General features: G+C 45.8%; 1 protein-coding gene across 15 annotated transcripts in view; it reads left to right on the top strand.

Annotated features, from left to right (window-relative positions):
• The window catches only part of TANC1 (tetratricopeptide repeat, ankyrin repeat and coiled-coil containing 1), a 239,589-nt gene that overhangs the window by 193,610 nt on the left and 31,932 nt on the right, over positions 1-14,047 (top strand). For all 15 annotated transcript variants that reach the window (XM_058694414.1, XM_058694489.1, XM_058694453.1 and 12 more), the window contains 4 exons: positions 2,827-2,935; positions 3,967-4,089; positions 10,477-10,713; positions 12,576-12,761. In XM_058694414.1, the coding sequence (XP_058550397.1) occupies positions 2,827-2,935; positions 3,967-4,089; positions 10,477-10,713; positions 12,576-12,761 (655 nt within the window). The remainder of the gene's footprint in view (positions 1-2,826; positions 2,936-3,966; positions 4,090-10,476; positions 10,714-12,575; positions 12,762-14,047) is intronic.

Here is a 14,047-nt window from a genome sequence, read left to right as displayed (position 1 = left end):
GAAGGGGGAGCTGTAGAGGACATCAGGGTGTTAAGCCACAGAAGCTAGGAGTGGCACTGTTCTTAGGAAGGGTAAGAAAAGCAGGAGGTGTGGAGCACGTGTTGCAGGACATGAGATGCCTTTTGCTTATAGCAGCTTGAGCTGGTGGGGTTGGCAGAACTGCCTGTTCAAGTGGGGGGGGGGATGTCTGATGGTGGGGAAGTTGGAGGTGAAGATGTGGCATCATTCATGGAGAAGTGATGGAGGGGCCTGATGAGGGAGTGTAGTTAGCAGAAAGGGAGCTCTGACTTCTGGGGTATGGAGCAGAATTCCAGGAAGGAGGTTGGGGTGCAAGAGCTGCTGAGAGGTGAAGGAAGATGATAACTAAGAGGGAGTTTGGCTTCCCAGTGGAGGAGGAAGTTCCCACATTCTTAGAGATTACTTCCATCCAGCTGTGAGGGATGGAAGAGGAGAGCGCCAAAATTCTGGGATAAGAAGTGTAAGGGTGGAGAGGTTTGGATTTGTTTGTGGGGAAAGGGTATTTTGTTTTGTTTTGTTTTGTTTTTTTAAACACAGGAGTTGGAGGTGTTGTTGGAAAGGTGTGGGGTTAATGTGGGGAAACCTGATCCATGAAGAAGGAGACATTGGAAATGCAAGGGGATAGGGGCAGAGAGCACAGGCCACTTGTCTCCTCTGTATTCCCATTGAGGTGATTCATGGCACCATTCTGCTGAATGTTGTTTATAGTCCTCTGGTAGCTGAGAGCTCCTCCAGGGAAGCACCTCACATTGTTCCCTGTGGAATCCTCCATATCAAGCATGGTGCTAGTTACAAGGTGGATGTTAATGAGTGAATGAATGAGAAATCATGGTGCACTGATAAAGAGCATAGGTGCTTGCATTAGGTAGACTGCAGTTCAAATCTCTTCTCAGTTGTTCACCAGCTATTTGATCTTTTGGGCAAATCATTTGACCTGTCCAGGCCTCTGTTTCCTCATGTAAACAAACTGTTTAGTGGTTTGCGGGATTGTACGGTTTAGTGAAACAATTCAGCTAAGTTTCTGCATCTGGTATATAATGAACAGAATTATAAGTGCACGTAGCCTTAGAAAGCACTGCAGGATCTAGGAGGAAGGGAAGAAAAGTAAATGGGATATAGAGGAATGGAACGCAGCTATCTAGTGATTACGTGAATTATCTCCTTAGGCAGGAGGCCACGTGCTTAGCTGAGATCACTAGAAGCCACTGAAGGATGCATGATCATTTCCCCATTAGGGGTGTAGCCATGGTACTTAGCCTAGTATGTCTTTGTGGTGGACACAGTTGGTGTGGCCATTGAGTTCAGCAGACTGGGAGACTAAGGATGGCTTAGGCTATGGCTGAGAGATGTGAGCCAGGTTGAACCCTGGGACCTGCCCATGGCTAGGGACTAGGGAACTAGGGAGGATATAGAGCCTGGACCACTGGTAGGTGGGAGGGAGCAGGGAGGGTGGGAACATGGGAGAATCTCATCTGAGAGGGAAAACCCAAGCCTGAGGTATGGGAGGTGGAATGTGGGCAAAGAAGTACAGACTGTGTGCTTGTGGAAGAGCTCTAATCCCTTACGAGATGTTGGACAAGGCACTCAGTGTCAGCATGTTTTTAAGTCATGCCTTCCCCTGAAGTATAAAAAGCAATCTCTTGGTCTCTACTTGCCTTGATTTTTTTCATCTCTAACATAGTTTATGACCTATTTGAAAAACAGGCAGGCAGTTGGATAGCTAAACACTATTTAAATGATGCATGATTTTACTCATCTAGATTAGTAACTCCCACAAAACATTTGGGAGAATGCATTTTTTTTTCCCATAATGCTTCCTTTTCTCCACCATTACCTGCATTCCCTCCAAAACAAAACAAAACAAAAAATCCAGCACCTCAGAGTTGTCAGATTGATAGAAATGAAAAGAATTCACGTTGTACAGAAGTCATTGCTGTTGGAATAAGCAGCCCCTAACATCTTTCCCAAACAAATTGGCTCAGACAGAGGCATGGATCCCACAGGAGACGGAATGAGTCTTGCAGATGTGGAGAGGGTGATGGGTAGGATGGCTTCTTCATGAAAGGGTTAGTGAGGGGTTAATTGGTGGTGTCAGTTGAATGTCCACCATGTGCCCAGACACAGCAAGTCTGCTTGTACATCTTAGTTTTCTCCACCCAGTAAGGAACTGTGTTCCATCCAAGCCTAGAATTCTAGGTATTTCTGAGTATGTGCTGTTGCTTTGCATGGCTTGGTTTTTGTTTTGTTCTCTTTGTCAGGTCTTATCCTTTGGCCAGGCCTACTCCCAGTAGTGATTACACTGACGGGGGAGACCTGAATGCCAGGTCCAGTGATGGTTCTGCTCCACCTGTCCCTCTATTCATCCATCCATACAAGAAATACATATTTGAGTGGTTGCTAAGGGCTAGGCATTTGCTAGGTATTATGCCTATTGATGTGCCATAGGCAAGACCCTTAATCCCATGGAATTGACATTTTTGTGACAGACATAAATAAATAAACAAGGTGAAGAATGATGGATGAGGGACAGAGAGTGGATGGTTCCAAAGGTAAAGACCTGCCTTGTCCTAGAGCTTCTTTCTGGGTCACTCCACAGAGATAGGGGAATCCAGAGAAAGCCCTAAAATGACTTGAAGAATAAATAGCATTGGCCATCTTTTATAAAGAGGCAACTTTTGACCCATTTTGTTTGGCGATGCTGAAGCACCAGGAGAATAGTCCAGAGTTGTGTGGAGATGTTCACACCTGAGAGCCTACAGTTCGTGGAATGGAGTCTTTTGTTCCTAAGCTTTGTGTTTCTTGTTCCAGGAATGGGCACGCTCTCCTGGCATTCATGTTCTCTCGACAAGAGGGCAAGCTGAATCGCCAGCAAACCATGGAGCTTGGCCATCACATCCTGAAGGCACACATTTTCAAGGTGAGACGCGCCACCTTGAAGAAGAGTTTTGTTGTCATTTTGAGTGTTTGGTTTTGGAGATTTTCAACAGCTTTATCAACCCTCTCAGAGCCTTCCATGAGCCCTATTTTTTCCCCCTTAACATCTGTTTTAAAAAGTTCCTCTTCACCTAAAGTTTCCATTTCTTTCGTTCCCTTTTGTTTCTTGGTTATTTAGTTGCCGAAGAACGTGAGCTACGTGACCTGTGTAGTTCCATACAGCCTGGATTTTCTGATCACGGTCTTATTTTTCATGGTCTAGTTTAACATGGTTCTCTTTCCTCTGGATTTCCTGTCATTTCCTAGTTGTTTGTTTTGAAGTTTATTTCTTTTGAGAGAGAGAGAGAGAGTGAGAGTGAGTGCAGGTTGGGGAGGGTCAGAGAGAGAGGGAGAGAGAGAATCCCAAGCAGGCTCTGTGAACCTCGAGATCATGACCTGAACTGAAATCAAGAGTTGATGCTTAACCAACTGAGCCACCCAGGCGCCCCATGTCATTTGCTAGTTGTATCTAGAGGCTTAATCAGGTTCGGGTTTGGTTGTTGCTTGTTTTTGTTTTGTTTTGTTTTTGTAGGGTGTCACAATTACTTTAGAGTTATACTTAACTCTTTATACGTCTGTAGGGTTTTTCTTCCATCAGGAGGTAAGGAATTCATGCTAGCTTCTCTTAGTGGGGTATTATCAGTCACTACTGATGTTTGCCTGGACTCTGCATTAAGGGTTACAGGATGGTGATATTCCAAATTTTATTCTTCCTTTGACTGGAGAACTTCTATAAGAAGAAACTTGGTCTTCATTGCCATGTCTTTCCTCAGGCATCGTGTATGTAGCAAGGGTGGGCTAGTTCCTTGATTCTTGATTTTAGGGTGGGAAGGACAGCTTACATGTCCAGCGTTCTCTGTGCCTCGGCATTTCCCTGAGTTAGTGCAGATCTGCACCCTCCCGAGCCTACCCCTTTCAGCTTGACACAGCTGGGAAAGGAGAGGATGAGGCCCACTTATCTCTGATTACTTTCAGGGCCTCAGTAAGAAGACAGGAATCTCCTCAAGCCACCTCCAAGCCCTGTGGATCGGGTACAGCACCGAGGGCCTCTCTGCCGCCCTCGCCTCTCTCAGGAATCTCTACACCCCCAATGTGAAGGTGAGCCACCCTGTGCCCGGAAAGCTGGGGCCCCAGCCCCCACCACCTTTCCTGGTGGTGGCAGCCCTGCTGTCCCCTGTACCATGTGGCAGCCACAGGAGCTGGTGGAGCTTCTAATGATACTTTTCCCCCCGATATAAATCACACAGGCTTGAATGCCCTATTACTGGTTTTCTTGTAGAAGTTTAGCTTTTTCCTGGGCAGGGAAACGTGGGCTGCCATGTGAGCACGTGGGGACTGTCTAAGAGAGGATGTGATAAGGAAGCAATTCACAAAGGAAACCAAAGGTCAAAGGGAGATTTCTAGGGAAAATTGATTTTTAAACTGTCCTGGGTCTCTAATCTGGACTATCTCTTTATGGTTCATAGGAAATTAAGCAGTGATGAGTGACAACAAAGCGATGGTTGCACAGAGAAAATGTGTTAACTAAAGGTTGTGTGTGCGTGTGCATTTATGACGGTGGAAAGTGTAGGGGGGTCGACCTGCTACTGGGCCGGGAGCTTCTTCCCTCCTGATCAGTGGCTGTCATGTCACAGTGCACTGCTGTGCTTATTAGAGTCAATTTTCCTTCCTCCTTTAAGCAAGTCTGAGAATCTAAAACACACGAAGGCCAAGTGTCTTTTAAGGCAACACAGGAGGGTTAACTCCCACAAAGATTGTGGGAATTACTGGTTTATGTTCCAGCAGCATACAACCATCCTGTCCAATGCAATGTAGTAAAAAGATCACAAGTGCCTTCCACTCGATATGTCAGCTGGACTCCAGGCCTTTCAGCCCCAGGCCCTGACGTGCCCTGCTGCATACACAACCTCTGAGGCAGTTTCCCAAGGAGCCAGGTCCTCCCCTTCCAACACCTCCATGAACACAATCATACCTGTTGCCTGCTCAGCAGCATCAAGGGTGAGTATAAGCAAGTGGTCATACAGGGAAGGACTTTCGAAGCCCTGGAGGTTTCTGGGCATCTCTCTTCCCTATTCCTCACTTCAGTTCATCAGACCCACCTGGAAAGAGTGCCCTTGGGGGAGTCCTGCACCTCTTCTCCCCCACTGTGTGCACACCCCATCCTCAGCACCTGCCACTCAGCTGTGTGTCTGGGAGTGTGGACCTTGCAGAGCGCTTCCTTGGTAGACATAGTTCTACTTCCTTTCTCTCTCCTCTGGCTTCCTGGTAGAGAGGGTAGAATGAGCACACAGAGGAGCCCCTATGTTATAGAGGATATGGGAGTCCCCCGACTCTGGAGCAGCTCCCCTAGAGCCCTGGTGCTCCATGCAGGGCCTTGGTGCTGGTTGGAGAAAGGCCACTGCTCCCCCATGGATGCAGACAGGGTTTTTGCAAGGATAAAAGCACAGCCTTCTGCGGGCAGACTCAGCCCACTGTTAGGGTCCTAGGCTTAATGGATTTCAGCCTGACTCCCCTCTTGGCGGGGCACCTCGCAGCAAAGCAGCAGTGGAGAGCCACTCATAAGAACCCTGTGCTTTGTCCCACTCCCCCAGTTTCCAGACTTTTCGGTGTGAGTGCTGTGTCCAGGCTGAACCCACATGCATGTTTTACAGAGAAGCTGGTTTTAGTAGTTAAGAAGAACTTCTCCTGCTGATGACAGGGTTGATCATAGTGAAGAAGTCATATTAAGAGTTTTTGTTTTACTTAGATTTTCTAGAAATGAGAGTTGAGGTTACTACAATAACATGGTTTCATCTTTCCTCTCAGCTAAAAGTATATCTTTTGAATTCTCCATAATTAATAAAATTCTATAATGTTGAGGAAGAAAGAAATAATAAAAATGCGGCAATATCTGTTTTCACCAGTGCATTATGGGCCCAGAAGTTCCTCTTTTAAAGTGGAGGAAAGTAAATGGAAAGCGTTATACCCTGTCAAATACAGGGTTTTTAAATACAAATGTTTTTAAGACAGTAAATTAAAAGGTACAGCATAAGAATGTAATGAGCTTGACCCTCCTGAGATCATAGACTTTACTTTTAACATACTTTCAATTCTAAGAGTTATTTGTCTTTACTTTGTTTTATAGAACTCCAGTGTCATCTGCTTCTACACTGTGCTCAAAATTCTATAACTTGGTTATAGAATTTTAAGGCGTTCCATTATCCTTCTGTTTCTTTTATCTTTCAAGAAAAAAAAAAGGTTTTCACAGAATCTTGAACAAATTACAGTAATTTAAAATTATGCATGCAATTAGGGAACTTTTTTTAGAGAGTATTAAATGTTGTCATACAGGAATGAATGTCATTTTGAGCAATTGCAGTTTGCCACTTTGGTAAATTAAAGTGACTTGCTCCAGAATGATGACTTTGGTAGATGAATTTTAATTTTACTGGCACGCCAGTGATTTCTAACACTGTCGTCTCCCCTCACCAGGCCAGAGTCATGCCGGCCCACTAGGGTCTTTGCTGCCAGTGCCTCTAGGCTCCCACCCAGCGGGTTGTTTTGTTCACACTGTACCATCGGAGTGCATGCCGGCCGTGGGCGTCCTTCCCAAGGCTGTGGACTCGGGAGAATTTTTCTCTCAGCCAAAGGCAGGGAGGGGAGAAGACAGGAACTAGGCGTGGACTTTGGCCTGACTTCCCTTGGTGGAAAGGATCCGGTCATATTCTACATGATAGGCGATACACATTTGAAACGGTTGTGTTGCTATGAACCTCCAGTATGCTTGGAAAACTGAGACTCCAGTGTCGCTTCTGTTTTCGTGATTACATTGCTTCACCTGTCTCCCTGGACCCCCTTTTTAAAATTTGCATTCATTAAACCCAGAAGTTTATAGATAACATTGCCATTTCCAAATGTTATCCAGGGAGAGCTTATGCGGTGGTGATAATCAGGAAATTTCCATGTGGTTAGGAATAAATGTACGGGATGAACCATTAACCCCTTCCTTGAAGGCAGAGCAATGTTAGCTAGAGCTGCTGCAGCCGCTGGGCTGTAACAGTAATTAGCTTTGTGCCCAGAGCTAATCTGTGCTTTACCCCTCTGAGCTTCTGTATTCTCACCTGCCAAATGGAGGTCACAAAAGAGCCTGTCTCCTAGAGTGATCAGAAACCTCATTGAGATGTTAACACTTTTGGAAAAACACTTGGCATCTTCTGCATGGTATTAAAAAACAAAATACAGTAGAGTAAGTTTGAAGATCTAATTGGCTTTATTAAGGGATTCATGAATTGGGCACCATCCCCCCTAGCAAGTAGAGGGGCACCCTCAGGAGTTGTACAAAATGGAAGGGTTTTTTTTGTTGTTTTTTTTTAAGCTTATTATTTTGAGGGGATGGGGAGGGGCAGAGAGAGAGAGAATCCCAGGCATGCTCCACATTGCCAGCGCAGAGCCCCACACAGGGCTGGCTCGAACTCCAGAACCGTGAGATCATGACCTGAGCTGAAATCAAGAGTGGGATGCTTAACTGACTGAGCCACCAAGGCACCCCAAAAATGGAAGCTCTTTATAGGAAGGAGGGTGGGGCAAGAAAGTTATAAGCAGAAGTAAGGAAAGGATTATTCCAGACAAGATCACCCTCCCTGAGGGGAAAGGGCAGAGGGTCTTACTATGCACATTCTCTTTTGGTGGGTAGAGAAGGGCCCTGTGACAAATTAACTCTTTGGTGCTGACCAGAAAATTCCCTATTGATAGACTAAGACTTATCTTTGGAAGAGGTTGCAACTGCAGTCAGGTTAGGTATTAAAAGCCCCAGTTTGGTGACCGGGCCTGGCCCAAGTAACACCCTTTTGGGCTTGTGGTTTTCTTTTTCACAACAGTCAAGGGAGTTGTTCTTATTAGGTTTTACCTACTTTCAGGGAGCTGAGACTTTGCTGTACGTACCTGAGAACTTCTGGATGTGCCATTTGGTGGCTGTTAACAGGAGCTGCCTATGTCTCCCCTCAAATAAGTGGGAGATCTCCCTGCTGCTCTGTGCTAGTGATAGCAGGGGCAGAGGAAGGTGGTAGGGAGACCTGGGTTGCCAGACACCGGGGCAGAGCTCCCTACTGTGCTTGTCAGGGGCCTGGGGTCTTGTCCCTTCTGAAGATTTTACAAAAGATGACTGTGACCATGACAATATTTATTTAGCACTTACGAGATGCTGAGGGCTGTGCTAAGTGCTGTATGTATGTGTGTGTGGCATGTTCATTTTTAATCTTCACAACAGCTCAGTGAAGTGAAACTGTTATCTCCATTTTTCAGATGAGGGAACTGAGGCCGAGGGCAGTTGAAGCGTGCCCCAAATCACACAGCTGGAGGGTGCCTGGCTCCGAGCAAGCCCATGCTTTGTAGCTGCATTTATCACCTGATGTGTTTACAGCCCTGGCTGCCAACGGCAGTCACTTGGGAGCTCTTGGTACCATGGCCAAGTCAGAATCTCCAAGGGTGGGGCTCCAGCACTGGAAACTTTCAAGCTCCCAGGTGGTTTCTGTGTGCAGCAGGGTTAAGAACTGTGGGCTGGGGGAAGAGCCACAAACCGATTGGGGGTTAAGTGGTAAAAATACCAGCAGCATTACACCGACAAAGGAAATGTTTTTTTCCAAGAAGCAGACGAAGTATTAATTAACGACAGACATCTTTAGGAAAGTTCTGCCTCTAAGCACATACCTTCCAGGTAAAGTCTTGTAAGGTGGTCGGCAAGGAAGTACTAAAAGTACACCTTCCAACGTTGTTACCGAGAGTACCTATTGGGTAGCATGGGATGGCATTCCGCTGGGTTTTCTTAGGAGGTACCTGAAGCACAGAGAGACTGAGTAATTTTCTGAAAATCACACAGCAAGTTTAGTGGGTGGTGGATGTGGTAATCAGTAGAAAAAACAGATTATTTTCTGGGAGTCTTGTGCTGCTGACAGTCCCAGAGGCACAGGAACATTTTAACGTGTTCTACTTTTTCTTGTAGGAACATGTCCTGTAAAAAAAGACTATTTGCATTTACTTTTGTCTTTGTTAGCTCACTGTTAATTATTTAATCCTGTGATTATTTCATTGCCATAAAAAATGAATTTTCGGGGCGCCTGGGTGGCGCAGTCGGTTGGGCGTCCGACTTCAGCCAGGTCACGATCTCGCGGTCCGTGAGTTCGAGCCCCGCGTCAGGCTCTGGGCTGATGGCTCGGAGCCTGGAGCCTGTTTCCGATTCTGTGTCTCCCTCTCTCTCTGCCCCTCCCCCGTTCATGCTCTGTCTCTCTCTGTCCCAAAAATACATAAAAAAACGTTGAAAAAAAAAATTTAAAAAACAAAAAAATGAATTTTCTATTTTTCTTTAAACAGTGATTTTTCAAAGTGTGGTCCACTGACCAACAGTATCCGTATCATCAGGGAACTATTAAAAAGCAGTCTCAGGCCTCACTCCAGACCCGCTGAATCAGAAATCTGAAAGTGGAGCTGGAGAATGTGCATTCTAAGGTTTTTTTTTCAGGGTGTTTAAAATTTTTAATTTTGGTTTTAAAAAAAAACATAAAATTGACCATCTTAACTATTTAAAAAAATTTCTTAACATTTATTTATTTATTTTTGAGAGAGATAGAGTGCGAGTAGGGGAGGGGCAAAGAGACAGAGACACAGAATCTGAAGCAGGCTCCAGGCTCTAAGCTGTCAGCACAGAGCCCAATGCGCGGGAGCTCGAACTCACAGACCATGAGATCATGACCTGAGCCAAAGTCAGATGCTTAACTGACTAAGCCAACCAGCCACCTATCATCTTAACTATTTTTAAGTGCGGAATTCAGTAGCGTTAAATATATTCACATTATTGTGCAATAGCTCTCCAGAACTTTTTCCTCTCATAAAAGTAAAACACTACCCTCGTTAAAGAAAACCTTTTCACCTCCCCTCATCCTCTGGTAACCACGATTCCACTTGTCTCTCTGAATTTCACTTCTCTATGTACCTCATGTAAGGGGTATCATACATTTGTCTTTTTGTGACTGGCTTTTTTAATTTAGCTTAATGTCCTCAAGGCTCATCCATGTTGCAGCATGTGACAGGATTTCCTCCCTTTTAAAGGCTGGATAATACTCCATTGTATATGTGCATACCGCTTCTGCTTCTCTATTCATGGGTCGAGAGACATTTTAGTTTGTTTCCATCTTTTGGGTATTGTGAATAGTGCTGCAGTGAACATGGGGGTGCAGGTATCTCTTCGAGATCCTGATTTCATTTCCATTGGATATATTCCCAGAAATGGGATTGCTAGATCTTGAAGAACCTCCACACTGTTTTCCAAGCAGCTGCCCTTTTAGTTTTCCACTATGAAGAATGTGCATTTTCAGTGCATTCGCAGATAGTACTGTTGCACACTCTAGTTTTGGAACTCCTGGATTAGAATGAGGATACTGCCCGTCTTCCCAAATGCTGTTGTGACTGACGTTTATGTGAGAATTCATCTTGTTGGGGGATATTATTCAACAGGTCAGCCGTCTCCTGATTTTGGGAGGGGCCAACGTGAACTACAGAACAGAAGTGTTAAATAATGCCCCAATCCTGTGCGTCCAGTCTCACCTTGGCCATGAGGAAGTGGTCACTCTGCTCCTGGAATTTGGCGCCTGCCTGGAGGGAATGTCAGAGAACGGCATGACTGCCCTCTGCTATGCTGCAGCTGCTGGCCATATGAAGCTGGTCTGTCTGCTGGCCAAGAAGGGGGCGAGGGTAAGCTGGTAGCATTCCCCAGTGGGGAGAGGGGGAGGATGTCTTCATAGCCTTGTTAGAATTGTCATCAGCTGGGCCAGCCTCCCTTTTGTCTCTGCTTTGTCGAATTGCAACTAATAGAAATTGCCACCTAAACAGAAAGAGTGAGCGGCCTGCTTCGGTCAGGGCGTGATGGTGCCTGATGTTGGTGGTCAGGTGTGCAGCCTTGGAGAGGAGGCGTCATGTGTTTTGCTCATAAGCTCTTAACTCTCCTTAATACTACCCATGGGGAGGCAGGACACCAAGGAGACCCTAGGCCAACAGCAGCGTGAGTAGAGGTCATCCTTTCAAAAGCCTGGAAATGGTGACCTAGTACTCGATCAATCACAGATTTTAACAGAGCACTAGATCGGTTTAAAAGACCCTATCCTATTTCATTTCATTTCATGTCTTTTTTTTTTTTTTAACAATAAAATGAGTTCCATGGGTCTTAGAAGCCATGTACTTGAGCATATGGCTGCAGGAACTGGACAGTCCACAATCCTCATTTCTCCACCTGCCAGCTAGGATGCTGGGCACACTGTCCAGTCTGTGCCTCAGGCTTCTCATCTGTAAAATGATTATGACAACAGTATCTACCACAGGGCTGTTGTCTGAGCATTAAATAAATGTAACTATATTATTAAACAAGTTACTCTAGGACCATTAATGTTGAGAGATTAAATGAGAACAGTGCCAAGCTCACAGTAAACTCTCTTTAGGTTTGCTATAAGCATTTCTTTGGGAGAGAGGGGATGTGCTTTTGAATAAAAATAGAAATGAATCGCTGGTATTTGTCTTTATAGTTAATTAGGATATTTAAATTTCAACAGGAAGACATTAATTAGGTTTATAGAAACTATGAGAGCCTTTTAAATTTTCCCTCAAAAATACAATATTTGGGGTAAAGGGACTTCAGCTCATGGAAGAAGGGGAATGTTGCAATTAAGCCTTCCCGGCAGGTGCATTAGTGCACATCTCCATGCCTTCATTTCTACATCTAAATGGTGGCTTAGCTTTCTGTGGAGGCTAGCAGGCCCCCTCCCATCACCGCTAAAAGCTCTGTAGGAGGAGGCTGGGTGTCATGCAGGTGTCTCCTGCAAAGCTTCTGGGTGAGGGTGCAGAGTATCACCAGAATTTGCAAGTGAGGTGAGGGTGGACCCTGAGCTCCTCTTCCAGTCCAGTATTCCTGGGGTTAGACAGGGAATGACCCATTGTTGCTGCTTGGACCTTTAGAGGTAAGCAGCCCTTAGACACTAACTTTGTGGCCAGCTGGCCTTCCTGGCTTTGAGGCCCCACTTTACATGGTGACATGTCCTAGGTCACCTGACTGTGCATGGCCTCCTTCCCCAGTTAGAAGGCCTTCAGAGTCCCTTCCTGCCCTTTCTTGGTTATAGCTAGATTTTCCAGATCCCTGCCCTTTGCTGGCTCCCCTATTTCAATGACTAAAGAACTGCTTTATTCTCCCCAAATCCTAGCTTGTCACAGCAGATTTAGAGTGTTCTACTCACCAGCAGCGTTGGGAAGCACAGAGCTTTGGCTGAGGCTTTGGTCTGTGTCCCCACACATGTTTCCCAGAGAACTTGGAGCTTTAAGTCCTTTGCTAAAGAGACAGGAATTGAGGGTGCCTTGTGTTTGCTGGATCTACAAAGGGTTCCCTTGGCCTTAGGGCTCATTCACTACAAGGAAGTAATTCAGATGGATATTTGGTGCACTAGAGAAAGTTGCATTGGAATGTGAACACCCCACCCCCACCCCCCACCAAGCATCTGCAGTGATACTGGATTTGTTGCGCACTTCATTTGGGATGTGATACTAAACCATGACCTTCTCTTGCCCTCCAGGTGGACCACTTGGATAAGAAAGGCCAGTGCGCACTGGTGCACAGCGCACTGAGGGGCCATGGTGACATTCTCCAGTACCTGCTGACCTGTGAGTGGTCGGCAGGCCCTCCCCAGCCAGGTGCACTGAGGAAGAGCCAAGCCCTGCAGCAGGCGCTGACAGCAGCCGCCAGCATGGGCCACAGCTCGGTGAGTTGGCGCTGAGAGGACACTCTTGGGAAATTGGAAGCCACAGCCCGATATGGGTTGGGTGCTTTGTCTTTAAAAAAATTTTTTTTATGTTTATTTATTTTTGAGATAGAGAGAGTGCGTGCACGCGCGTGCGCACACACACACACACACACACACACACACACACACACACACACGCTCGCGCACGCACGAGCGGGGGAGGGGCAGAGAGCGACGGAGCCACAGAATCTGAAGCAGGCTCCAAGCTCTGAGCTGTCAGCACAGACCCCGACACAGGTCTCGAACTCATGAACCACGAGATCATGACCTGAGCCGAAGTCCCACGTTTAACCTGCTGAGCCACCCAGGTGCCCCTCAGGTGCTTTTTTTTGTTATCTTAGTTGCTAGCCCATGATGCACTTAAGGAATGAAAGAAAAGGAGGATTTCAAGAAATGGAAGTTGGTTTGACCACGTGTTTAGGTCTTCTGTTGACATCCCACCCTTTGTGTGAGAGAATTCGGTGTCCAGGGTCTTGGTGCGCATGTGGACTCCTGCAGTTGGTGGGGGGGAGGGCGGGCTCTCTCTTGGCAGTATCCCAGTTTCTCCTCTGTTCCACGTTTACCCTCCAGCTCAGCTGTCTTGCACTTTTTTCTCTTTGATTCATTCTTTTGTCCTTGTGATCTTTTAAAAATAATCATGTGGAATACTAATGCTAAAATTGTTCTTGAGTATTTGAAGGATTTTTAAAAATAGGACTTCAAAGTTCTGGTAGCATGTAAGAATGCTTGTCATTCACAGTTCCTGTGCTGAAGGAAAGCTTCTTGCAGTAGCTAAATAGAGCACATATTTTTGGTAGATGTCAGTATTTCTCAGTTTGAGGATTTTTTTTTAAGTTTCTTTTTTTTAAAGTTTATTTATTTTGAGAGAGAGCGAACGAGGGAGGGGCACGGAGAGAAGGAGAGAAAGAATCCCAAGCAGTGCTGATAGCACAGAGCCCCACACCAGGTTCTGTCTCATGAACCCGGATCTTCTGATCGGAGCTGACATCAAGAGACAGAAGCTTAACCGACTGAGCCACCCAGGCGTCCCCTTAGTTTGAGGATTTAATTGTAATCTCCTGACCCATGTGTCTGAGGATTTAATAACATTTTTACCTGTTCTCTTCCACCTGTTTTCTTACTCTGTATTATCTTCAAGCAATTAGAGTTGCCAGTATTTGGTAAGATTGGAACCCACAATGATTTATAGTGAATTTGGGTACAGAGCCAGCTGGCTGACTTTTTGTCATTTAAAACACAAGGGC

The sequence above is a fragment of the Neofelis nebulosa genome, chromosome 2 (genome assembly GCF_028018385.1).
Source record: "Neofelis nebulosa isolate mNeoNeb1 chromosome 2, mNeoNeb1.pri, whole genome shotgun sequence".
Lineage (NCBI taxonomy): Eukaryota > Metazoa > Chordata > Mammalia > Carnivora > Felidae > Neofelis > Neofelis nebulosa.
This window is presented reverse-complemented; position numbering and strand designations above follow the sequence as displayed.